Below are 27,863 nucleotides of genomic sequence, written 5' to 3'. Positions count from 1 at the left end.
CACCACAGCAATGCTTCTACTTTCTGCAGTGCTTCACTGATTACAGAGTCCTTCTATAGTCAATTATTTGACCTGTACCTGAAGACAGGTTGTAAAGTGATATGATGATCCTCCTTTGACCAATATGGAAACTTGAGGGCACAGTGATTGTTTCCTTTACACAAATGTTTATTAAGCATCTGCTACATGTCAAGCACTGAGAGGCTGGTTAGGCTGCTTGTCCAATATGGTTGTGGTTCAGAAACATTTGAATAGTCAAATGTGCCTTACCACGGGGCAGAGAGCAAGAGGGCAGCAGTGCATCTCCCCTGTAATGCGAGCAAGTGCGTACTGAATAAGAGCTATATCACAGTTAATGTGCCAGCTAATAAAGCTATCAGGCAAAGCAGTATCAGGGGGACACACCCATGCACACCCCTGACTATAACAGTGTTCTTAGTGATATAGTGAAGGTAGAATGCAAATAGTAAAGTGCTGTGAAAATACAGAGGGAGAGTGATCAGTTCTGCCGGCAAGGGGCGTGGGAGGGTAAATAGGATTTCATCGGAGGATCATTTCAGCTGTTTCGTGACAGACTAAACAGTCTAAGCAGAGGGAACTGCCTGAGAAAAGCAGAAATGGCAAGTAACCCGGGGTGGCCAGGACTTAAAGTGTACACAGGCATGGAAGGTGAGCCTGGAAAGGTAAGTTGGGGTGTATTCTCTAAATCCTTGAATGCCCTGCTAGGACTTCGGAGTTTTTTATTTTATTCAGTTGTATTCCTTTGCTCTTTTAACACCTGTGTGTGTTTAAACACAACTGCATGGTGTGTGGGGTCTCCTCTGTTTGACAGTGTATCAGGAGTTCGACCATCTCCTGGAGGAGCAGTCTCCCATTGAGTCCTACATCGAGTGGCTGGACACCATGGTGGACCGGTGTGTTGTGAAGGTTGGTAAGCTGAAGCGGAAGGTGCAGGCCCGGGTATGGCAGCCCATCACTCGTCTTGATGGCTCCTGGGTCCCGCAGTGAGCTAGCTGAGTGTTTCCTCGGCAGCCTTGGAGCCCTAGGGATACAAGGAGAGGCCTGGGCCCCCCTCAGGCAGGGGGGAGGGGTACGTCACGAGGCAGGACTCTTGAGTCTCCCTCCCCTGGTTCAACCAGGTCAGCGTCTCTCTTAGCGGTTGTACGTGTTGAGTCTCGACATAAGATTTCATTTCTTAAAGTGTATTTTTGCTGTTAAAAATAAAAAGTCTATAACATTGAACTTAGAGACCCGAAGCCTTCCTGTCATTTTAATAGGAGACAGTAATAAATGAAGGTCAAATCAACCACTCATACAGCCGTTCACTGTCTTGTAGGTGGCTGCCAAGAAGCAAGGGTCCCTGAAGAAGGTGGCCCAGCAGTTCCTCTTGATGTGGTCCTGTTTTGGCACAAGGGTGATCCGGGACATGACCTTGCACAGTGCCCCCAGCTTCGGTAAGGCCACCCCAGCCCTCCCCACATCCAAACACATCTTCTCCGGGCTCCAAGATGTACCAAGTCCATCTCTCCAGAGTCAGGCGTGGTCTTGCTGTCTCTGAGACCACAAGGATGTCACCCGGAAACATTCTCTGTTCTGGGGGGACATGATATTGGTAGGACTTTCAGGGAGAAAGATGGCACTGCATGCTAAAGGAGAAGTATACATATCTGAAAATGAGAGGCTTGCACACAGATAACATTATTTGAGTTTAAAGAGGAGTAAATAGCAGTGACTGTGCTCCCCTTTTTCTGGAAGTCCCCAGTCATGGCTGCTTCCACCGGTCTATTTTGCCAGATTTCCTAGTGCGGATTTGCCAAGACTGGGCACATGAAGAAGCCTCTGAGTCCAAAATTTGCAAATGGCTTGATTGACAGGCCAGTGGTGGGTAAAGTTTTCTTTGATAACGTGCCCCAGTGTGATCCCCAGTAAAGGACTGTTGCATTCATTTTTCCTTTTGTTTTGCTGACCCCTTGGGTTTTCATCACCTCCAGGAGACATCCCTACCCCAAGTCCTTGTCTCCTGTTTTCCAGTGTAACGGGACTTGAAATCTCTGACCGGAGGTGCTTACAGTAGTCACTGCAGGCAGGAGCCTAATCACCGACTTGGGGTGAATGCCATTTTTCACTGGAAAGAATGGCATACGCATTGAGTCCAGGTCATCATTAGCAAAGTGAGGTGGAACTTTAAGGCATTATCCAGACATTTGAAATCTCAAAACACTTTGGCCTCAGTTTTCTAGGCATTTCGGCAAAGGGCTATTGGTGAATTTTCTGGGTAATTGCTTCGGTTCTCTGTTTTACTTTGCAAGTAGAGATGTGGTTTTGCTTCTCATTATCTCCAATTAAGCCAATCAGCTCTGGGTTTTGCTCTGGGTTTAATTTGACACTTTTCCATCTAGCTTTTTTATGGTCTTGTCACTATTTCCCAGTTGTGCTATACAATGCAGTGAATATGTGGTGAAACAAAGAAGGCACTATTTTTTCTAAACAGCTCTGTCCATGAAAGACTGTGTTTACCCAATTGGAGAAGCGTTTTGTTGTGGATTTCTTTAATCTCAGCATTGGGAAGTTCTCTGAACCTGCCTGCACCATGGCTACAGATGGAAATTCTCTTTGAGCTGTATATGGAAATGCTCTGGTGACTGCTACCTGGGCAGTGCCATCAGGCATGGCATTTTGATGACTTCCAGTTCAGCATAGTTAGTGTTAGCACATGTTACCTCTGGCTCTGGGAAAATCATTTGTGCATAACTGCTTTCAGTTAAGCTGATGGGTGAAAAATATTCGAGATTTTTTTCATTGCTTCAGAATCAAAGAAGAACGATACCACACAAATAAGTATATATACATCTACAAAGCAAGCACCCTTTCCTTGTTTTATATCTTATTCTTCAATTTGCTGATTCTTATACTGACTGTATATTATCAAACACCCTTCATTAGACAGGGAAAGTAGTCTATGTTGTAATAGTCTTTGAAATCCATTTGTATGTACTAAGTTAACAGTCAATGTTATGGACAGTAGAACAATTAGAATAGGTTGAATTTATTACTAAGAAATATTATTCCTTAAAATGTGTTTATTTCTTTTTGAACCACACACATTCTAGGATACACTGGAAACTCAGGCAAATGGCAAACATGGTCACAAATCTTTTAGAAAAGGAAAGAAAAAAGATATTAACGCAATTTCACTTTTACAGTATTTTTCAACCCTGAACAGATGGAAATAATACCTGTCTCCAAGTCCATTTAGCAAACTATCTGAAATGGTCCTGCTCATCCGACTCATTGTTGAGTTTTACAGCTTGGGGTGACAGGCAAGTTGAAAGAATTTGCGGCAGACAAAAGCCCAGCTCCCCCTTTCTGCCCGTATATGTCAAAGACACAGTTGGTGGTTGTGTTTGGGTCATGTGTTCCCTGTATAAAAACAGCTAATTAGGAAAAAGAGCCCTCTGTTCCCTGGCCCCTCCCCCAACCACAGGGGCCAGCTCTATATATCTTATAACTCCCACACGATCCTGGTAGCTGTGAATGGTGCGGGGTTTGTATGTCCGAGTAGCAGGCTGACCATCACAATGATCGTGTGGAATATCACAATGATCCCGCGGGGGGACTCTATCACCTCTTCGCAGAACAGCCTCTTTCAAAGGTAGTTGACTCCTTTCTTCTCCTTAATTCCTTTTCACTCTTTTCTCCCTAATTCCTTTTCACTGAAAGAGCCTATGCGGTGAACTAAAGTAGCCAGACTTTCTTTCTCTGCTGCAAGCAGCACTTTCTAGCAAAATTAGTCAGCAAAGGTAGGGTAGCAGGCAATGAACTTTTCATCCTAATGGGGCTGAGGAAATTAGAGGTTCTATTTAAAAAAAGCAACAACATCGTATTTTCAGTTGACTGCTCTGACTTTAGTTCGTAGGATACCTGGATCCCAAGTCAGTGCAGGTGCCTTTACCTTTCACTGTGGGTTTTTACCAGATGCCCCTGTTTCACTGTTAGGAACATCCGGAAGGCAACAATAGTTCCTGGAAGTGCTTCAGCATGAAATGCTGTGAAAGGCTGCCTCGGGTTTGACGGCTAGGGGAACAGGGCTACATATCATTTCCCAGGTTTTCACCTTTTTACACACTTGTTTTCTGGCCTAGCATCAAAGCTCACCCACTCGGGCAGGGCCGGGGAGGCCACATGGGATCAACTCCCAGGCCAAGTGGCCATGACGGATGGCGCCTCCAGACAATGTTTAGATGTCCTGGCCTGGCTCTCTTACCCAGAACCTGCTAAATTGCAGAATCTTGACATTCACAGTGTCTCTCAGGCCCCCTCCAAGCACCAGGAGGCAGGTATTGCTTTCCCTGTATTCGGGAGAAGAAGCAGAGACCCAGAGGGGAGAGGGGGCTTGCCCAGGATGCACAGCAAACTGAGCTGAGCTCCCCTGGGGATCTATCCCATGCTAGAGCCACACTGCCAAGGCCTCTTCTAACTTTCTTCAGCTGAATAGTAATAAGAAAAGCAAAGTAACATTTATTCAGAGCCTAGTGTACACTAGACATAACATTAGGCACTTTCCCATTTAATTCTCACAACAACTTATGAGGTCCACTATTACTGCCCTCAATATAACAGAAAAGGAAGCCATGATAGAACATGAAGCAAAGGCAGGATAATGCTACTCTTTATAACAAATGTGTAGGAAGCACATAGAACCATTTAATTCTCACATCAACTCTGCAAGGCAGATAATAATAGGTACCTTTTGACTGAGTTGGAGAATTTTCTTGCCCAAAATCAATATGGCAAGTGGCAGAGCTCTGTTTCAAAAGCAGATGTGCATGACCACAAAACCCATGCTTTTTCAATTACCACAATTAAGACAAATATCCTGGGCTCAGATGCATGGCACAAAAAGGCTAGACAAATTTGTTTACCCCTCATTGATGGTTTTTCTAAAACCATATTGATAGAGTAAAAAATTTTTTAAGCTATGAGAGAAAAGAACAATAATTAGACTATCATGAGTAATAAGAGATGCCAGAAGACAATGGAATAATATCTTTTAAGTGCTGGGAAAAGAACTGTCAACCATTATTCAGGAGTGAGGGCAAAGCAAAGACATATTCAGTTATACAAAAACTAAGAGAACTATATGGCACCCATAGAACTTCACTTAAAAAAAATTAAAGGATGGATTTCAATAAAAAGAGAAATAAAACCATAGCTAAGGTCTGGGATACAAGAAACAACAACATTCTAGTTATTGTTGTCGTTTAACAAAAGTGTAGTGGTTTAAAACAGTATCATGCTTACAGATTCTATGGGTCAGGAATTTGGACAGGGTCCAGCGGGGATGGCTGTTCTATGATGTCTGGGACCTCAGAGGGGAAGACTCAAAAGCTGGAGTTCATTGACGGCTGGAGGCTGTCATCCTCTGGAAGCTTTTTCCCTCATGTGTCTGGTGCCTGAGCTGGGATGACTTGAGCACTAGGACTGCCGATTGGAGTGTGTTCAAGTGGCCTCTGCATGTGGCTCAATTTCTTCACAACACAGTGGCCTCTGAACAGTTGAACCTCTCACATGGAAGCTTAGGCCCCATGAGTGAGTGTGCCGAGGGGGGAGCCACATTGCCTTTATGACCCAATCTCAGAAGTGAAAGTTTCACTCCCCCTTACTCTGTGGATCAAAGCAGTCACAAACCTACCAAGATTGAAGGAAGTGCATAGACACCCCCCCACAATTTTCCCAGGAAGGAGTGTCAAAGAATTTGGGAGCCCTGTTTTAAGATGAGAGAAATTTTAAAATATATAAGCAAATTTAATTAACTTTTGGTTGTAATTTAAAAACGAATTTGTGTGTGTTTCAAAAAGGTAAAACCAAATTCCAGGAAACAATAAAACACAGGGTAGTGGGGAGAGAATCTTTAAGGAATAGTTAACACATGCTAAGGTCTTTGTCTTGAAATACTAAATAACTGTAGACTTTGTTGAAAAAAAATTATAGTTTGGATTTAATAGATGTTTGGATATATGATCATCACTAAAAGAATAGAATCATAAGTTACCAAAGAAAAATGGAAAAATGTGAAAACTTAAATGGCAAGAATTGAGAAGATAAAAGAAGCTTAGAAAAAGGATCATAAACTCAAAATATGAAACAGGATGCTAGAAATAAGATCAAATAATAACCACAGTAAATGAAAAGTTCTCTTCCCTCAAAAAACATCAGGCATAAATTGCAACATTTACTAAACTTTTAAGAAGCATAAAATCCTTAGTTTATGAAAATGAACACAAAAACAAAAGAAGGAAAGCTGTACAGTTAATTTTATGAAGCTAATATAATCTCAGTTTCAAAATCTTGGAAGAGCTGTAGAAGAAAAGAATATTATGACTCAACCACACATAAATATAGATGAAAACATTCTAAATAAAATACTAGCAGATCAAACCCAGGGCAATTTTTTTTTAAAATCATGGTTAATGAGCCCTATGCCAAGAATTCAAGTATGATTCAAAGTCAGAAAATTACTATTTAACATACTGCATTAACAAATTAAAAGAGAAAAATCATATGATCATCTCTGTAGATACAAAGGAAAAAATATTTGATAGAGTTCAGCTTTCAAGTATAATTTTAAAAACTCTTGGCAAACTAGGAATAGAAGGGAATTTATTTAATATGTTAAAGAGCACTCAAAAATCTGCAGAAAACAGTATATTAAATGGTGAAACTTTAGAAGTTTTCCCATTCCCGTCATGAATAAGACACAAATGCCTTCTAATGCTGTTTCTGATAGATACATACTAGAGGTCCTAGCCAATGCAATAAGAAAAGGAAATGAAATATAAGAATTGGAAAGGAAAACACAAAATTGTCTTTATTTATACACATGTCATGATGGCTGACAAGAAAAAGAGAATCTACAAACTAATAGAACAAACAAAAATTCAGGCAGGTTACTGAATTCAGTTTTTTAAAAATCATTGACATTCTTACCATTAACTAGAAAATATCTATCTCTATGTATCTATATATTTATACCTATATATCCCATTCACAATAGCAACAGAAATGTGCCCAGAAAAAAATTCTAACAAAAATTATTTTAAGACCTTCAAGGAAAAAAATTTAAAAATATTACTGAAATATACCCTGTTCATATCTGGAAAAGGATATGCCCTTCAAATATATAAATCAATTGGAATTTCCATCTGGTTCTTAACTTTTTCTTCCTTTGATTTTGAAAATCTGATGTTAAAATTCATATAGAAAAGCAAAAGGCTGAGAATAGTAAAGGCATTTTGAAAGTAATGAAGAACAGGTGTAGGGACTTGCTTACCTGATATTCAGGTTTATTAAGGAGTAAGACGATGTGGTCATCTAACAGCGCTAGACAAAGAGTAGTGAAACAGCAGAGATGCCCAAGACAGACTGACATGAAACTTGTCTTTGCCTCATCAAATTCTTGCCTTTCTGTCTCAACAAGAGGATTGTACAGATGATCTGTGTGACAGAGATATGGCATTAAAAATCAGTGGACAAAGGTTCTGGGGCACGCATTTTAGGATAAATAAAATAAAATTAGACCTCTTCCCTAGAAACAATTTTCCCCTTCTGAAAAGAAACATCTAAATGAAAAAAAAAAAAACAACCTTAAAACCTTTTAGAAGAAAACATGGATGATAAGTTTATGACTTTGGAATAGGAAATTATTTCTTTAAAAAAGTACCAAAAAGGATAAATCATAAGGAAAATATTGGCAAAGTTGATTGCACTTGGATTTCAAACTTCTGTTTAATAAGCACAACATAGACGAAATTAAAAGATAAAAGCCACAGAGGGAATATCCTGGCAGTCCAGTGGTTAGGACTCCACACTTTCACTGCCGAGGGGCTGGGTTCGATTCCTGGTCAGGGAACTAAGATCCCACAAGTTGCATGGCGTGGCCAAAAAGAAAAAAAAAGCCACAGAAAGGGGGAAGATATTTTGCAATGCATATAATGAACAAAGTATTAATATCCAGAATATATGATAAATCCCTCTAAATACATTTTTAAAAGACAAATACCCCAGTAGAAAAATGGGCAAAGAATATGAATAGACAGTTCACAGAAGAGGAAATTCAAATGGGCAATATCATATGAAAAGAGGTGGACCTTTCTAGTAATTAGGGTACTGCAACTTATAAAGACAGTAACATTTCATACCCTTCAGATGACAAATACTGTATTTCCTACACTACCAGTAAGGATGTAGAAGATCTTGGTGAGCAATTTGGCACTATCTCGTCAAGACTTAAGATGCAGGTGCTCTTGGACCCAGTGATTCCACCTCTGGTCCTAGACCCAGGTATTTTTTGTACCTAGGCAACAGGTACAAAAAATATTCATTAGAGCCAGTTTCCAATAGTGAAAAATGTAAATAACCTAAATTCCATTGACAGGAGAATGGACAAATAAATCGAGGTATAGTCACACAATGGCCATTAAACAAGACCTACATGTGTCAGTGTGGATAGATCTAAAAACACCCAAAGTATCAAGTGCAGGTTGTAGATTACTCTGTAAAGTATGGTACCATTTCTATCAAGTTTGAAAATAAAAAAACAATATCATGTGTCTTATGGATATATAAATATAGGTAGTAAGAGTATAGAAATGCATGTAAACAGTAAATACCAGATTCGAGGCAGTGATTACATCAGGGCATGAACACAGGAAGCAGAGAAGTAGGATTAAGGAAGGGAGCACAGGGGGTTCGTTTTTATCTTCAATTTAAAAATATGATTCAAATATGGTAAAATGTTAAAATATTATAAAGCTTGGTGTTGAGTACACTGGTGTTCATTTTAAAATTCTTTTTTTTTTTTTTTTTTTGGCCGTGCTGTGCAGCACGCGGGATCTTAGTTCCCCGACCAGGGATCAAACCCCTGACCCCTGCATTGGAAGCACAGAGTCCTAACCCCTGACCACCAGGGAATTCCCTTAAAATTCTTTATACTTTTCCATATGTTTGAAATTTTTCATAAGAGAAAAGAAATGCTTTGATTCTATAAGATACCATTAACTATGTTACCATATAACAACAACAATCTCCTTTTGTCTCTATCCTAGTACCTTTTTCCATAACAAGCTCTGATGCTCAATAGCTCTGTAACTTTAGGCAAGTGGTTTAAAATCCTCTGAGACTTCATTCCCCCATGTGTTAACTGAAGATAATAATACCTCCTTGGGACTTCCCTGGTGGCACAATGGTTAAGAATCTGCCTGCCAATGCAGGGGACATGGGTTCGAGCCCTGGTTCAGGAAGATCCCATATGCTGCGGAGCAACTAAGCCCGCAAGCCACAACTACTGAGCCCGCACTCTAGAGCCCGTGAGCCACAACTACTGAGCCTGTGTGCCACTACTACTGAAGCCCACGCGCCTAGAGCCTGTGCTCCACAACAAGAGAAGCCACCGCAGTGAGAAGCCCGCGCACTGCAACGAAGAGTAGCCCCCAGTCGCCCCAACTAGAGAAAGCCCGCGCGTGGCAACAAAGACCCAATGCAGCCAAAATATAAATAAATAAAAATAAATAAATTTTAAAAAAACCCTTCATAGTGTTGTTGGAAAATTAAAAGGGCTTAGCACAGAGCATATGGTAAGTAGTCAGTGCTTGCTCATTTGATTCATTCATCCAACAAATAACCATTGAACCTCTACTGTGCCTGGCATTGTTCTAGACACCGGGTATAGAACAGTGGGGAAAAAAAACCAGATAAAAATCCCTGCATTTATGGAGCTTACAATCTAGTGTAGAGAGGCACGTGATAAAGATAAATAATTTCAGTATATAGTATAGCAGATGGTGTTAAGTGCTAAGGGAAGAAATAAAGCAGGAATGTTAGCTCTAATTGCCTCTCTCCTGTCTGTCTTTGATGTTTCTCTTTTCCTCTCCCTCTCTCCCTCCCCTGCCTCCTTCCCCTCTCCCTCTCATCAGTCTTTGGGTACCCTGGCACTGAACTGTTTGTTACCTAATAATCTTAAGGATTGATTTTTGCTAAGGACACTGTAGCTTTTGTGGAGTCAGTGACTGAGCTTTAAGTTTCCTTTGTACTCAGAGCACTTTGCACAATAGTAATAAGCAAGCAGCAAGTAGCTCTACAAACTCTCCTTGTTTGAAAGATGATTGAAAATTATCAGACCAATTGGGTAACTGATCAGAGTCATTAGGAAGAGAGCTTGAAACCCCAAATCAGCACTTCCCCTGGAGTACTGGCCTCCAAACCCAGCTCTGATGTTTTCTAACAGTGTGGTCTTAGGCAAGTGTCTTCACCTCAGATCTTGTTTCTTTATCTATTAGACAGGGGTGCTGTAGAGATGATCCAAGGTGCCTGCCTGTGCTAAAACTGCTAAATCCATTTTTATTATCTAGGGTTTTCCATTCTAATTCGGTTTCATAGTGTCTTTCTCTCTTTCTATCCTGATTGACTTAGAGCCACATCTCAGCAAATACTTCTTCATTTTGGAGACCTTTTCCTTTCAGGTATTTGATGCTATCTTTTGACTCCTTTGACTCTATGAACAAGGCAGTCACATCACAGAGTGTTAGAACATTAATAGCAAAAGTGACCTTAGTTACTATTTATTAAGCATCTAGTATATACTTTTCCTCATTATGGTACTTCTGTAAAATAGGTTTGACTGTTTCCCTTTTAGAGAGCCATATTGCACGATTGAAGAACAACTTCAGAATCAGACAGTCTTGGATTCAGATCCCATGTCTGCCACTTAATAATTGTGTGACATTGGACAGCTACTTTACTCCTCTAAGTCTCCGTTTCCTCCTTTGCAGAAGGAGGGTATCGCTCATCTCAAATGGTTGTGATGAGGATAAAATGCAATAATAAATCTGCAGCAGTTAACCCAGTGGCTGCCACAGAGCAAGGGCTCAGTAAATGGCTGGTTTTATTTTTAACATTTTCAAGGAGCAGCTCATCCAAGGTCCCAGTTACTAAGTGGCAGAGCTGGAGCTCAACCTGGGCAGTTTGATCCAGACCCATGCAGTTACCCACAATGCTGTAACTTCCTCAGTGGTTCACAGGACTCATTTTGGGGAAGTAGATGGAAAGTTTAGTCTTGGAAGTCTGCATTTCACAATGACTCAAAAAACCCCTGAACCTTGCTGAATTCCAAGTGGGGTCAAAAACCAGACACAGCACCCTGGAGATGGAGGAAAAATGTGAAGAAAGTGCAGGACAGGGGACGTGGGCGTGGAGCTCTGTGGGCACAAGGATCATAGGTGGTGGCAGGCTCCGGAGAGAGGGGGTATTGGTGTAGATGTGCGTGACCTGCAGGGCATCCAGTGGCCTCAGAGTTAAGCCAGGGATTTTCTTCTGTAACATTTCTGGAGCAAAAGAATCAATCTATCTGAAATGACGTGTGTGTGTGTGTGTGTGTGTGTGTGTGTGTACGTGCGTGCATGCGCACGTGTGCACAAAGAAGCCAGGTACAACCAAAAAGGAGAAAATTAATAAATTCCACCAAAGAGGAGTCATCAAAAACTGGCTCTCATCACCTTATTTCTGAGACCTGAAAAGGCATAGAGCCCAACTCAAATGGCCCTTCTGGGGACCATGTCCTTTATTTTTCCCATCTGTGCTATGAGGAGACTGGACCAGATGATCTGTAGGGGAAATGGGAATGGATTTTCGGAGCCAGAGCAAACTGAGGCCAATCCCTACTTAATTCCAATGGAGAGACTCATTTCCTTGTGTGTAAGAAGATAATACCACCTATCTCACAGTCTGGTGAAAGGATGAGACCTGTGTTAAGTGCTTAGCAGAGTTCTTGGCACATAGTAAGCATTCAATAAATGGGAGGTGCGATGACAATGATGATGACAATAATTGTGGTGTTGATGATGATGCTAGGATCACAAGATAATAAATAATGCCAGAGTCTCATAAGGCTTCTAAAAAAAGCAAACTCAAGGGAAATAGGAAGAGGAGGGCAGCTTGTAAATAGTCGGTGAGATGTTTTGGACACTTCATAGGACAGCAGGATGTCCATGTGGAGATGTCCCTTTGAGAGGTGGAAACATGGGACTAGAGATGAAGGCTTGGCCTCTCTGACACCGGCATCTGTGAGGTCTTCATGACAACATACATGAAGGCCCCTTCCATATGTGGATCTTCCACTGTCCATGGTGGCAGCATGATGTGCAAGAAAAGATGGTTTGGGGGACTTCCCTGGTGGTCCAGTGGCTAAGACTGCACTCCCAATGCAGGGGGCCCGGGTTCAATCCCTGGTCAGGCAACAAGATCCCACATGCCTTAAGAGTTTGCCTGCCACAACTAAAGATCCCACATGCCACAACGAAGATCCCGCAGGCTGCAACTAAGACCTGGAACAGCCAAATAAATAAATAAATATATTTTTTAAAAAGATGTTTTTGAAGTAATGTACTGTGTCATCTTGCACAAGTACTTGACTTTGCAAAACAGGAGTAAGAGCACCTGCCTTACAAGGTGGTGGTAGATATTAAATTAGAGAATATAATACTTTGAGCACAAAGACTGGCACATGGGAAAAACCTTTTAAAATGATTGTTCACATCCCTTTTTATGATGTAATCTACTCTAAATTTAAAATGAAGAATACTGCTTGAGGATACCAAATCTTTTCAATTTAATACCTTTTGTAACAACCATGTGCTAAACGGAAGTCTCAGAATCATTTAAGGAAATTATTCCATTGTTGCTAATTTAAAGTGTCAGTTATGCTCCCGGAATTATGTTGTGTACATTGGTAGACACCAGTGAGTTAGAAGGCAAAGTCCCTGCTGTGAATATCCTTAAGTCCAGTCGGGGAAATAAGATAAACTTGTGGAAGAGAGAAAAATGCAAGACACTATGTCAAGCAATGCTGAACAAAGTGAGGGGTGCCCAGACGAGGATGACGCCAGTGCGAATGTGAGAGCTCAGGCGCGTTTTGACAGATGGCTCAATAGGTGCCTTTTTTTTTTTTTTGCGGTACACGGGCCTCTCACTGCTGTGGCCTCTCCCGTTGCGGAGCACAGGCTCCCGACGCGCAGGCTCAGCGGCTATGTCTCACGGGCCCAGCCGCTCCACAGCATGTGGGATCTTCCCGGACCGGGGCACGAACCCGTGTCCCCTGCATCGGCAGGCGGACTCTCAACCACTGCGCCACCAGGGAAGCCCAATAGGTGCCATTTTTGATGATGTCCTATTAATAAATCGAGCAAGGAAAAGACTCACTTGCCACAGTGTTAATGGCACTTACCTTATGCTAAACACCAGGCTAGGTGAGGAGACGACAGAGGAGAGCAACCTCTGACCGCAAGGTGATCCGTAACTGAGAGGGAATGAGGGTCCAGGACAGAGGGTCAGAGCACCGTGTGACGTGTTATTGACCAGGCTGAGGGGCACACCTGAGCTGACGTGACTTACCTTTCTGTTTGGATCTTCTCTCACCAGGGTCTTTTCACCTAATTCACTTGATGTTTGATGACTATGTGCTCTACCTGTTAGAATCCTTGCACTGCCAGGAGCGCGCCAGTGAGCTCATGCGAGCCATGAAGGGAGAAGGAAGCACCGGTAAGCCGGCATTTCACTGGGAATCGTCCTCGTTGTCAATTTGATTTGTATCCTTACTTCTGTGCTCTGTGTTTCTTTAGCTCTGCATCCCAAAGAATTTAGTTTTGGTGAACAAGTCAAATGGTGGGAAACCAATAATGTCTTTTTCTTCTTGAGAGTGGGCATGTGTGTACGTGGGAATTTCCTTGCATGCCACCATGGTGATGGGAAACCATCAGAGGTTTTAAGCAGAGGAGTGACATGACACAGATTAGAAAGAATATTTGCTTTTTAAAAGTCCCTTAAAGACAACTTGCCTTGACCTTTGGCTCTAAGAACCCACCCTTTCTCTACCCATAGCAGAAGTCCGAGAGGAGATTATCTTGACGGAGGCTGCCCCACCAACCCCTTCACCAGTGCCATCGTTTTCTCCAGCAAAATCTGCCACGTCCGTGGAAGTGCCACCTCCCTCCTCCCCTGTCAGCAACCCATCCCCTGAGTACACTGGCCTCAGCACTACAGGTAATGAACAGTCCCTCAAAGGCTTTGAGTGGGGAGTTGATGTTTAAAGCCAGAGCTTTCTGGAAAAACATTCTCCCTCCAGTCCCCTCCCAAAACAATGCCAAAATCTGAGTATCCTCCTGGATTTATGGATGACTTGCAGTTATCCATTTATTAGTTTGTATGTATTCCTTATGCTTCTGTTTTCAAGTTGGCAGATTAAGTCCATGATAAAATCTCCACCCACTGCCCCCCCATAAAAAAATAAGTCACTAAAATGATATAAAACACAGAACACAGCCATTCTTGAAAACAAGAAAGGGAGCCCTCCATGAGCCAGAAACTGAAAGGCATCTCTGGAAAGTGGGGAGACAGGAAGTCATATGCTAAGCCATGGTAGCCAGAATCAAGGCAGGGGCAGTAATGGAGGTTCAAGCTAATGCTACAGGGTCCCCAAGGAAGGGGAGAGTCCATCTGGTTGGAGACCTCACAAAGGAGGGGATTTGAGCTGAAACTTGATTTTAACTGACAAAGGTATTACAGAAGGGCCTCTGGGGAGAGGACAGTGTGTGCAAATGCACAGGGCAGGAAGTATGGGGCCCTTTTGGGGAATGGTAAAGTGGTTAAAATGTAGGTGGTGGTGAAGAAGTGTTACAAGCCTGGAAAGGTAAGTTGGAGTCACATCCTGCAGGATCTTGTATGCCAAGACAAGGTTTGAAAATGGAAGAAATGTTACAAGGATAATAATAGCTAGTTACTAGTGTCTAAATGTTGCTTTACCATGCACAAAGGACCCTTGCGTAATTGTCTCACTTGATATTCACAGTAACACTGCAAGGTAACTATTGTTTCATTTTATGGAGGAGGAAAAGTAAAGGGTGGAGAAGGGTTAATTAAACTCCTGGTCCCAGGCACCACAGTCAGCAGTTACCATAAACAAATTGATTCATTCAGTCATTCAGCAAATGTCCTTGCTCTCAAGACTTGTGGAAATGATACACTGGATGTGGAATCTGCAGTAAGTGTTAGCTAATATATAATAATAAATAGAGTGCATGTGTGCACACATGTGTTTGTGTGCATCTCCACGTTTTTTCACATGGTTGCTGTGGGGATTAGATGAGGTAAGAAAAGCCAAAGTGCTTTGTTAATAGTGCACTGCTATCCAGATAGAAGGGGTTACTGTTAGGAGTGCCTATAAGATGAGGGCTGCAGCCAAGAGGGGTGTAGGAGTTCAGGGAGGAGCAGACCCTGTCCATCCCACCGGAACCCAGGCAGGCGGAGGAGAGTCTTCAGAAGAGAGGTGAGACTCAAAGGCAGCCTTAAAAGATGAGAAGGACTCAGCTAACAGAGTGAGCACACAGGAACCAAAGGCAGAAACAGCCTTCTGCTAGATGGCCCTGGGTGAGGGTGGGGCAGGTGAACAGACCAGACTGGAGTAGAGAGATTGGTGAAGACTGTGCTAATTCATTCATTATTGTCTACTCCCTCATTTACCCAAGTACCAAATCTGGAAATCACTCTCCTCTTCCTGTTCCTGTATTAGCTAGGATAAGCTAAGTTGCTGTAACAGATAGACCCAAACATGGATGGCGTTAACACAGTGGAAATCTATTTCATGCAGGGTGTTTCAGTCAGAGAGGAGGCTCTCTTTAATGCAACCATTTAGAGACACGTGTTGCTTCAATATGAGGCTCCACCATACCCCAGGGCAGTGGTTCTCAAAGTGTGGTCCATGGACCAGAAGTATCAGCATCACCTGAGAACTTGTTGGAAATGCTCATTACCAGAGCCCATTGCAGGCCTACTGAATCTGAAACTCTAGGGTGGGGCCCAACCATTTGCTCAGGAAGCCTCCAGGTGATTCTGAGGCTGACTAGTTTGAGGACCACTGCCTTGGGGCTTTGTCAAGTCTGCAACCAGCTAATGGAAAGGGAGAGTGGGTCTGGAGGAGGAAGACCCACTCGGAAAAGCCCTGGCCTGAAGCTGGCGGATGTCACTTCCACTTAGATTCCATCAGCGAGGACTTAGTCACATGGCCTCATGTAACTGTAAAGAGAGGCGGGGAAATGTAGGATAGGGTTCCCAGGCAGGGAAGGGGAAACAGATATGGGAGAGACAGCTGGCATTCTCCTCCACACCTCCCAAGGCCAGTTGTTCTAACACAAATCTTGACCCACCCTTTCCTTCCCAGCCCACTGCTGCCATCTGGTTCAGGCCTTCCCCACCTCTCATGGACATCCACAGTGACTCTCAAGCTGGGTATCCTCCAGGTTAGAATCTTCCTCCAGCCCCTCATAGCGTGGGCTTAGTTATATCCCAGTTCTAATTAGAATACACTGGGAACTAAATTATGTATTTTTGAAGATCTAATAGGATGAGATTGTCGTATTTAGGTGCTATCTTTTATCTGCTCATTCACTCACACGTCCATCCATTTATTCATTTATCTAATAAATATTTCTCAAGTGGTTTCTGTGAGCTAAACACTTCAAAAGCTGGTGATACAAACAAGTGAGTCGTGGTCCCTGCCCCTGGGAGTTTATTGTGAGAGGTTAGGGTTCTGATGAGCAAGACGGCAGTTACAATATAATGTCACGAGTGCTGAGTTGGGAGAAAGGTCAGTGTTGGGGAGCACAAAGCAGGGCTTCCAGCCTCTGTTTGGAGGGTCTGGTCGGGGGCCAAATAATGAGAGAAAAGGTATTCCAAGCAGAGGAAGTAAGTAGTACAGAGGCCTGGAGGCAAGAGAGCATGTCATTTTCCAGGAGTCTTTTGATTAATTCTTTCACTAAAGTTTCCAGAACCAGAGCTACTCAGAGAAGGAATGAACAGATGCTTAAGAGCCTATAAGGTGCCTGCCCTCTTTTGCACGTTGCCAGGGGCAGATACGTGCCAACAAACCCAGTGGCCCTTTGTCAGAGACAGCTCAGGAGACTGGGTTCTTCAGAGCAGTGATGAAAAAAAGCAGGGCTGTCAACAGCTGGCATTAGACGGAGTGATGATTTCACTTTGGGTCCACAGCTGGAGAGCCTTCCTCTTCTGTGGAAATTCAGATGTGAGCATCCCTGCATTTGTGTACATAGATGGACCTCAAATCACATTTAGTTTTCTACTTGGAGCAGAAAGAACTTGACCGCCTCCCACCTCCCTCCCAAGTTCTCTCCCTAGTGGGTTGTTGTAGTACCTGCTTAGAAGGCTCCAGAAGAAAAGTACAGAACGACGTTATTCACTGAAAATAAAAAGGGAAAAGAACTTAAGCACTGTTCACAGCTCTGCAGCTGCTCAGGGGTCCATCGGAGACTGGAATTGGGGGTCTCCTGCCTCACTAAGGAAGGAAGAGCAGTGAGAGCAGCTAGGAGCCACTTACCTGAATAATCCTGTCCACGTACTCCCACCACCAGCAGACGCACATGTCGGTCCGTCAGTGATAACATCCTTACTTCTAAAATAAACAGGGAAATTATGCAAATGAAACAGTTCTGCATTATGAAGCAGAAACAACTTGAGTGGAACCTTTCTTCCAGCGTAGCAACAGATCAAACAAGGGGACACTAAGGAAATAAGGGGAAGGAGGAGTGCAAAGGAAAGATTTCTAGGATCTCAGGATCATTCTCAGCCAGCTAGTGAGTCTGCTGCTGGCTTGCTTTATAGCAATTTGGAGGCCTCACGGTATGGCAGGTGTGATAGTCAGAGGCACAGGAATATCATAAATGTGTACAGAGATTTCTGTGCAACGTGTTCAGGAGTCGTAAAAGTAGCTTCTTAGAAATACAAATGTGAAACAGGTTCTCTTCAGATGAGTGTAGCCTTTGAAGGTTCTGGCACATTCCAGCTTTGTTCTCAGATATCTCCAGGGAGCATTAACAGTGTTATCCTGTATAAAACTATCTGTAATATTTTTCTCAAGTACCACTTTTGAAATACTCCATTGCTAAATTGGACTGGACCTTGGCATGCATTGTGGGTCATGGTCTTGGAGGGAACATAAACATAATTTCCTAACAACATGTATGGTTTTATAGCTATTACAATATAAAGCACAAATTATCCATGATGTACACCTAAATCTTAGGAAATCTATTATAGTAGGCTTCTTAAGTTTGGGAATTTGTGCAGTTTTTTATTGAATAATGTAAATTGGAGAACAATTATTATAAATTTTATAAAATGCATTTGCCATGTTTTTTTAAGTTAACTCAGCATATGGTTTTCATGACCAGCTAATTTTTATTTCCATCTTTAAATTACTGCTTGATTTGTATACCATTACTTTCCAAGAAGTATCTAAAGTGGTTAACAATTTAAAAAAAAGCAAAACCAATTTTTTTAAAAGGACCCAAACCAGGAAGCAAGAAATAAAGAAGTAGAGAAAATTAAACAAAACAAAAAAACTCTTGGCTGAAACAGCTTATTAACGCCTTACATGAAATTTTATGTGATCTAGTGACTTTGTTGGGCTCCTAGGACTCTGAATATCATTGCTCAGATGATATACATGTCATCAAGTTTAGCTCATTGAGAGTCAGGGCCAATCAGGTATCTGCAGCTCTTCCACATAGCAGTGTCTCACTGTTGATGGACACTTCCCCATTTTTCAGCTGTGAAAAAGAGAACAGTATTACGTCTGTCTGGTGAGCACAAAGAGAAAATTAATTTATTGCACATAACCTTTTGGGAACCTTTGACACAAGGACTAGTGAATACAAAGTAGTGTGAGAATGAGTTATGACTCACTAGGAAAACAGCCACCCATCTATATCTGTATCTAGTTCTCTGTCCATACCTGTATGTATTTCTAAATATGTTTTAGGATGGTGTTTATTAATTGTTTTGAAAAGTCAGAGGGAAAAGGAAAGGCATAGCAAGCACCCCAAACCACCTGATGCATGGCCAGTTTTGATTGGGTATGTCAGAGTCTGTGGCAATGCCATGAGAAGAGACTGGGTAAAAGGTTCCATTTCAACAGATTTCCACAAGGTAGAATCTGGCCCATTTATCCTTTTTTTTTCCAATGTTGTGGGCTTGCCACCTTCCTCCTGGCCCAGCAAGCTCAGAAATCTTAGTTTCCTTTAAGGAAAACTGGTGCCTCTCCTCTTCAGGAGCATGGCAGGTGGTTCCAAATGGAGCACCCACTTCACAGGACACTGGGCTGCAATTCTTGAATGTCTTTTAAAGCAAAACGTTAAGATCCCACTCTGTCCAAGTCAGGCCCCCGAAGGGTTCTGAGACCTCGTTTATGATGTCATTTTAAGTATTCCCTCCTTCAGCAATGACAATAAAAGTTAACTATTAAACTTATGTTTTCAACTTCCCACCATGGGTTCCCTGCAACACAAAACCAGCAAATTAAATCATTGAGATGCTAGGATGCCTAAAGAAATATAAAGGCAAATTCCTCATAAATAGCCCTAACTGTAGAACATCTGGCCTGCCCAGCTGCGTTTTCTCTACATCAGTTGAGGATGTAACAAAGATAACTGGTGGCTAGTCTTTCCAAGTAACAAAAGCTCAGTTATTCTGAGGGCAGCTGAAGTGAGTGGGAGTTGGTGGACACTGCGGCCCCGCCACAGAGCCGCAGTGACTCACTCACAGAGCCCCAGAGTTGTCCCTGCCAGTGAATTCCTCCTCGTCCATCCCTGCTGCCTCCTCTTCTCCAAAGGAATGAAGTTAGGAGATAAAAACCGGGATTGAAAATAGATTGTTTAATCTGCCCCTGACTTCACACCACCAGGGGCTTGGCTTCATGTTGGGACCTTTGGATTTGCTCATTCATTCATCTGTTCATTCATTCCGCAAAAAGTAATGCCATGTCTAATCTGTGCCATGCCCTGGGGTACACAAGCGAGAAAAATAGGCGCAGTTGCTGTCCTCGTGATCCTTACATTCTAGTGGGTAAGAGAGTCGATACAGAAGTAAAGCACCGGGTAAATATATAATTTTGAATGGTCATAAGTGCTATGGGGACCCATCATAGATGTTGGTCAGAGGAGGCCTCTCTGAGGACGTGACATTTATCTGAGACCTGGAGTATGACAAGGGGCCAGCCACATAAAGGCTGGGGAGAAGAAAAGATCATTTTAGGTAGTGGGTATCAGCATGTATACGGGCTTGAGGCAGAAAAGAGCCTGGCATAGTGAGGACTGAGTAATGTATATAAACGAGGGAGAAGGTGCAGGAGAGGAAGCTGCAGAGGTGGACAGGGGCCAGGTCATGCCATATCAGCTTATCTCTCTGGGAACTGATGCATTTGCTGCCCCTGGTCAGTTTTGTCAGTCAGATTTTGGCCATGGAACTGTTGGTAAAGGGTAACTCAAACAGATGAGGTTTTCAGCTTCAGCAAATATTCTTCTTGGGCTTCTCTGGTGGTGCAGTGGTTGAGAGTCCGCCTGCCGATGCAGGGGACACGGGTTTGTGCCCCGGTCCGGGAAGATCCCACATGCCGCGGAGCGGCTGGGCCCGTGAGCCATGGCCGCTGAGCCTGCGCGTCCGGAGCCCGTGCTCCACAACGAGAGAGGCCACAACAGTGAGAGGCCCGCGTACTGCAAAAAAAAAAAAAAAAAAAAAAAAATTCTCCTTAAGCACAGCTACCTTTAGGATAGATGATAGCCAGTGGGAGTGGAGATAGATATAAAATCTTCTTTCTCTTCTCAGTTTTGAAGGTTACAGGAAATGTTTGTTTAGTATCAAATACTCTCAAACAATGCTGTTCAAATGGAACTTTCTGTGATGATGGAAACGTTTTTTTGTTTTTTTGAATCCGAGCTGTCCAAAACAGTAGATACCAGCCACTTGAGGCTACTGAGGACTTGAAATGTGGTTAGTGTGACTAAGGAGCTGAATTTTTAATTGTATTTAACTTTAGTTAATTTAAATTTATACTGGCTAATGTATAGGGCAGGACAGCTCTAGAATCTAGATGTACTTAAAGGAGCTTATTTCTCAGGAAGGTACTAAGAAAGGCTTAGGCTGGCCCAAAACATGAGCAACATCTGTGATGGTCCATAGAATCCTAGTGGGGAAAAGGTTCAAATGATTTAGTCCAAAATCTGACAGAAGGGTATGGCCAGGTAGGCTAGGAAGCAGTTTAAATGTTCACAAGTCTGTACCAGAGTCTCACAACTTGTGGTCTGTAATGGCCCTGAACATACACGATGCACGATAGGAGGCAGTGTTTCCTAGAGGCTTGCTACTCAAAGCGTGCTCCATGGACCAACAGTATCGCATCATTTAGAAGCTTGTTATACATGCAGAATCGCTGGCTCAACTCCCAATCTCCCACTGAATCAGATCTGCATTTTAACAAAATCCCCAGCGATGCAAATGCACATGCAAGTGTGAGAAGCAACTGTTATTGTGGAAAGGTTATGGAGTTGGGCAGATCTGGGTTCAAATCCCAACTCTGCCACTTACCTGACCAAGTTTTGGGCCTCAATTTTCTCACCTGAAAAAGGAGGTAATACTACTTACCTCAAAAGGATTATTGTGAAGATCCAATGAGTCAATATATAAAAAGAAACTAGTATGAGAACTGGTTTATGTTGGATGATCATTCATTCATTCACTCGTTTAACAAATCATTATTGATTACCTCCTATATTCTAAGCATCCTCCCTGTCCTGAGGCACCCCTTTCAAGAAAAGAGAAAAATAAACAACAACAACAACAAAAATTCAGGGAAGAAGAATGTTTTACTGGGGATGGGAAGGAAAGAAAATATTCGTCTCTAGCAGTTTCAGTACTATAACATGGACAACAACTTTATAGGATTCTCAAATCCTATAGGATCTTTAGAGGATTCTCAAAGATCAGGGACTTTCACCACTATTCTCAGACTTTTAATTAGACGTGGGGGAATGGGGAGGCGAGAATAAGAGAAAGATGGGAATTAGACAAACATGGAAGGTTTGTTATTGTTTTACCAACAAATAAAAAGCATTCGAGCTGTCTTAAAAATTAAGCACAAACTAGTAACTGCACAGATTTTCTTTTATTAGTTTCCTTAAAAACGAAGAAGCAGCAGTCCTCATTGGAGGTCCCACCGGTAGGAAAGGGAATGCAAGGGGTGTTCTTTTCTGCTCCCCAGGCAGAGAGCGTTTCTCACCCAAGCCAGTAGGTGTTAATCTGCTTAAGCCTGCCTGAGTGGATCTGTTAGGTTGCTGGCACATGGCCATTTAGGGGTTTTGTTTCCCAGACCACAGGAGCCCATTTTTCCGAGAGTTCCACTAGCTTTTTGTTTGATAACGTCTATTTCTAGCAGCATTTACTCCTTCAACAACAAATTCAATGGAACAAAAATTTACTGAACACCTACTATTTGGCAAACCCTCTGTTGGGGATACAGAGATGAATAAGGAACCGTTGCTGTGCTCCAGGAACTCACACAAAAGTGACTTGTGTTGCATTCTCTCAGGTGATGGCTATTCTCACTGTGTCTTCCTACTGCTGGCGGAGCTGGGGGAAGAAAATCCTTTGGCTTCCCCGACTGCCCCTTTTAAAATAGCCACTGACCTCGCTGTGCTCTCCTGAGGTCCCAGGGCCTTGAAGGGTTAATTACTTGCTTGCTGTGGCTGGTTCATTGTTTTCCCAAACTTCCCACCCCCTCCAATTCCATTTCTAATTGTGAAATTTGTTTAATACATTTTAATAATGTCTTTCTTTTCACAGAGGCAATACACATTCTTTACAGAAAAATACAGATAAGCACAATGAAGAAAAAAATGTTAAAACCATCCTCAGCAATAACCTGTTTTAATAAAAAAGGGTATTTTAAAAAATTACAACAGTTATATAATTTCATATGAAGTTCAAAATATAGAGGAGAGCAGTCAGGCATAATCCAGTCCTCTGAGACATGATCATTTTGGGTTTTTTTTTCCTTCTAGTCTTCTTGCATTTATTATAAATGACACCTAGCACACAGCCTGCTAAAGTCATTATCTTTGGGGGGAAAATAATGGTGTGGATATCCAAACCAAGAAGGGGTGCTTTTAGCCATACTGGTGGATAAGGATATTTGTGATTTTGCAGAAGAACATGGGTTTAGAAGTTTGCTGTAATTAGTTAAATCAGTGTTGCTATTCAAACGTTTCACCCCTGGTGACAGAATCTGACCCAAGAAACTTGTCCTTCTTCCTTGGAATCTGAAATGGGAAATAAAGAAATTTCTACTTTAAGAAAGTCTGATGTAAGAATACCTGAATTCATAATGAAGAGTGCTTGAATATCATTAAAAGCCTACCACGTGCCAGGCTTTTTGACATATATTATCTCAGTTAATCCTCACAACAGTCATACAAGGTATGACTTACATGACTTATATGACTTACATGATATAATAGGCGTAATTATCCCTATTTTACAGATTATGAAAGAAAGGCAGATAAAATTTAAGAGGCTGGCTCAAGATCTTACAGCCAGTGCATGGCAGAATTAGAACCCAGCAAAGAGACATTATGGTAGAGTTCCACTTTTAAATGAAAACCTTTCCTTTATCTTCCCAGAAGAATTTCAAGATTAAACATGGTCTGCGTAGAAGGTACAGGATTAGAGGACCAAAGTTTTCTCTTTTAGTTCACCTTAAAAATGACCTCCCTTAACCAGTTCTTCAGTCTTCCATGTGCCTACAAGGAGGTGCTACCTTTTAAAATAGGTTTAATCCTTTCCATTATATCAACATTCTAAATTTATCAGAAATTAAGCTGATGACTTTATTATCACTATTAGTGATTTCTTAAATTACCATTTTTTATTCTATCTCATAAAGTTCCTAAGCCTCTTGAAGGTTTTAAATTTTGTCAGTTTCTTTTCCCAGTCCCTAGCACTTTCAAGGTATCCAATTAAAAAGCAAATTAATGGAATTAATAATATGTATGGAATAGGTCACCGTTAAGGTCACTGTCTAATAATCTTCAAAAAGACCTGGGCAGGCAGAGTCCAATAATCTACTTATCTTTGCTTAAAGCAATTTGTTGGATCCTTAACACCTGTTTAGTTGAATGCTGAGAAGTTATTTGGGGAGCCCGTCTGAGCTACATCGCCCTGAGCTTTCTTTTGTCCTCCCTCCTTCCCTCCCTCTTTTTCTTTCTTCCTGTCTTCCCTTTCCCTTTTCTTCCTTTTAAAATTTTTATTGAAAATCTTTTGGCCACCAGTCTCTGTGCTAAGCACCAGGGACCTAATGGTGGGCAAAACATACAAGGCTCCTACCCTCATGGAACTTATAGTCTGGTGTGGGGAATTAGGCATTAATTCTGTCGGCATTAATTCTATCACATTCATTAATGGGTGTAAGATTACAAATTGTGGTGGGCACCACCATGCAGTAAGGGATCTGACTTAGTCTGGGGTTAGGACACAGCTTCTTTGCATTGAGATATGAAGAACGAGTGGGTACCAAGGGAAAACTGAGGATTCCAGGCAGCAGAAACAGCATGTGCCAAGGCCCTGTGTTGCTGGGAATCATGGTACTCTGGAAAACATGAAAGAAAGCTGTTGTGGCTGGATCAGAGAGCACAAAGGCAGAGGGTAGGGGATGCTTCTTGTGAGATCAGCAAGGACCAAGACACATGCTTTATAAAGATTTTGGCTTTCAGCTGAAGAGCAATGGGAAGCTGCTGGCATTCTAAGGAAAAACTGGGGGTGTGAGAACTGTTACTGACTGATGCATCTTCGTTTGTCTCTGCAGGAGCGATGCAGTCATACACATGGTCTCTAACATACACAGTGACAACGGCGGCAGGGTCCCCAGCTGAAAACTCCCAACAGCTGCCCTGTATGAGGAGTACACACGTGCCTTCCTCCTCGGTCACACACAGGATCCCAGTTTATCCCCACAGAGATGAGCACGGGTAGGTGACTTTCCTGGGATGTTGCCTCGCTTTTACGTTTGATTTGAAAGGGGAGGGTTTACTCAGTAGTGGTTTTCTGAGGACAGGAAGGTTGCGCCCTCTGTTGAGTTCTCCGCGTGCTCTTGCCCCTGTACAACCGTCTCATGCAGTCCCCACAATGACCAAGTGAGGTAGGCGAGTCACCCTGCTTGACAGATGAGGAAGTTGAGGCTGCACCGAGTCCAGTTCCCCAAGGCCACACAGCTGGTAAGGGTCAGGCTGACTGAGCCTGTGTCTGCCTCCGTTAGGAAGGAAAACTGGATACTCCCTCTCTGCAGCTCCCCTGGGTGGTCCTTGTGCACTTTGTAGCCTTATAACACAGCTTCATGGTGGGTCCAAGTCTTTTATGACTCGATAGGAGGAGGGCTTCCTCACCCGAGGCTGGAGGTCCCTGGAGGGCAGCAGTCACTCATGGGGTTCAGGGAATCCCCCTGGGTTCCAGTGGCGCTTTGGACCCTGAAGAAATAAATCATTGATTTTGCCCATATTTTTCCCCCTAATCTGTAGTGATGTTACTGTGATGAATAAGCTACAGATCCATTTAAAAGGGTAACAGCTTTTTGCCACTTTTCACTGTCTTTATTAAAAGACATTCCTCACACAGTGTCTAATGTGCAGTTATCTGAAAAGCACTTATGATGTTAAAAAGGGCCCTTCTTCTCACGAGACTCTGTCATGTAGGTACAGTAAGCCTCACAAGCCAGGTTCCAACAGACCAGCTCTGGGGGACACAGGAGGGGATGGAGGAGGGCCGCTCAGGTCCCTTCCATGTGGTAGCCTCAGGCCTGGCTGTGGGCATACTTGAAGTTAATTCCATAGGCTCAGGTGCCCCTGACCCATCAGTGGGTCAGCCACCATTTCCTCACGGGGCCTCCTAGCGTATTTCCCCACACATTTAAAATCGACTTAGAAATTGTTTCAGAGATCTTCTGACTCTGCAGAAATGGCACCACAGACACCCGTGTGGTCATATGTCAGCGTCTTTGCTGTAAAGATGTTATTAAGGATAGTGGTAGGGCTTCCCCGGTGGCGCAGTGGTTGAGAGTCCGCCTGCGATGCAGGGGACGTGGGTTCGTGCCCCGGTCCGGGAGGATCCCACATGCCACAGAGCGGCTGGGCCCGTGAGCCATGGCCACTGAGCCTGCGCGTCCGGAGCCTGTGCTCCGCAACGGGAGAGGCCACAGCAGTGAGAGGCCCGCGTACCGCAAAAAAAAAATAATAGTGGTAACAGTATCCTATGTTTCCACAAGACTATTTTATAATAGAAAGTGACCCTCGGGGTCATGTGCAGCATTTTTAGTACAGATGTGAGAAACAAGGGTGCGAGTAGCCAAGGTCCCACAGCTGAGAAGTGGTGGAGCCAGGCTTAGAACCGGAGGCTGACGCCTGGTTGGCCATGGTGTTTCCCCCCTGCACCGGAGACATGGGGAAAGCAAAGGCCTGAAGAATACAAAAACAGAAGTCCCAAAGTAATTTCTTCTTTTTTTCCCATTTGACTTCAGGCTATAATATGGGGCTTTTTTACCACAACAGGAGAAGAGGTTTCCATCACTAATGATGTTTCGCTCAGGGCTGGTTTTCATTCCCTGCGCACCCGCCGGGTGGTGAGGGAGGTACGCTGAGGGGAGGAGGAAAACCCACCTGGGAGTTTAAAACTATCACAACAAAGCCGCAGAGTGGAGATGGTAGGAAACAGAAAGAAGAAAAATGGAAAACAAAAAGGAAGAAAAGAACAGAAAGGAACAAAAGTAGATGAGGTTGATGTTTAAAGGTGTCAAACTGATTTGTTCTCCCTGCTGTTACTCACAATATTCAATGTGCCTAATGCGTGTCAGGTACACGGGAAGCTATAACTATGGGAGCTATGGCAACCAGCATCCTCCCCCAATGCAGAGCCAGTACCCGGCCCTCCCGCACGACACAGCCATCTCGGGACCGCTCCACTACACCCCGTACCACAGGAGCTCCGCACAGGTGAGTCGGCGGCCCCGCTTGTTGTCCAGGCCTTGGTGTGCTTGGGGTCAGGTCTAGTCAATTCAACACAATTAATAAGCACCTTCTGCATACTGTGTGTCTCCAAGGAAAGGGCAGTCTTTTCCTCAGTGCCATCTCTTCCCTCCAGAGGCTGCCCACAGTGGGTGCTCAGCCAGAGTTCACCCCACTTGCTTTCACGCACACGGGTGCCGACCACGTGTCTTTAGTTCTGTCCTCCCTTTGACCTCTCTCCCAGGAGCCAAGCAGCCGCGATGTCTGTTGTCCTTTTTTCGGGCAGCCACTCTCAGACTGGATCTTTTGTGTCCTCTTCCACCACCCCCCCCGGTGCAGTCAGAGCCTCATGGAGTCCTGTCAGGACTGTCATGCCAGCATCATCCTGACTGGTCTCTTGGTTTCACGTCTGTTCCTTTTCAGTCCAGCCCCCACACACAACCTTACCAGAAGAGTCCTCCTGAAATGAACCCTTATCAGATCATTCTCAGGCCTTTGGCTCTTCACTGTCTAACAAACCACATTGCTCCTCTGTGGCCTTGGTGAGTGGGGATAGTGGCTGCACCTGTCACACCAGTGTTGGGGTCCTGTGCACTGGGCCCCAAACACAACTGGTCACCAGTTGCATCCAATTCTGCATCCTCTTTGTCTCTGCACGCTCCCTGTCCTTGCCTCAGATCAGGTCTTTATCCAACCTGGGTGATGACAAAAGCCTTCCCATCTGTTGCCATGCCACTGAACTTGCCCCATCTCTGGTCCATCCCCAATACCGCAGCTGGAGGAATCTTTTGGGAAAAAAAAAGCCAACTGGCCATAACACTCTCCCTCTTTTGCATGTCATCGCTTTCAAAGTCAAGTTCAACTCCTTAGCACGTCTCTCAAGACTCATGATCATCTGGGCTCTGCCTGCCTTTCTGGCCTCCC

At 43.3% G+C, this 27,863-nt stretch overlaps 1 protein-coding gene across 2 annotated transcripts in view; it reads left to right on the top strand.

Moving 5' to 3' along the window:
- The window catches only part of RFX4 (regulatory factor X4), a gene marked incomplete at both ends in the record, with an annotated part of 169,765 nt that overhangs the window by 134,245 nt on the left and 7,657 nt on the right, over nucleotides 1–27,863 (top strand). For both annotated transcript variants that reach the window (XM_081249530.1, XM_081249531.1), the window contains 6 exons: nucleotides 833–927; nucleotides 1,337–1,454; nucleotides 13,471–13,590; nucleotides 13,930–14,091; nucleotides 24,752–24,914; nucleotides 26,789–26,927. In XM_081249530.1, the coding sequence (XP_081105656.1) occupies nucleotides 833–927; nucleotides 1,337–1,454; nucleotides 13,471–13,590; nucleotides 13,930–14,091; nucleotides 24,752–24,914; nucleotides 26,789–26,927 (797 nt within the window). The remainder of the gene's footprint in view (nucleotides 1–832; nucleotides 928–1,336; nucleotides 1,455–13,470; nucleotides 13,591–13,929; nucleotides 14,092–24,751; nucleotides 24,915–26,788; nucleotides 26,928–27,863) is intronic.

The sequence above is a fragment of the Mesoplodon bidens genome (genome assembly GCF_964165515.1).
Source record: "Mesoplodon bidens genome assembly, chromosome: 11".
NCBI lineage: Eukaryota > Metazoa > Chordata > Mammalia > Artiodactyla > Ziphiidae > Mesoplodon > Mesoplodon bidens.
Note: the sequence above shows the minus strand (reverse complement) of the source record. Positions and strands in the feature narration are given on the sequence as shown.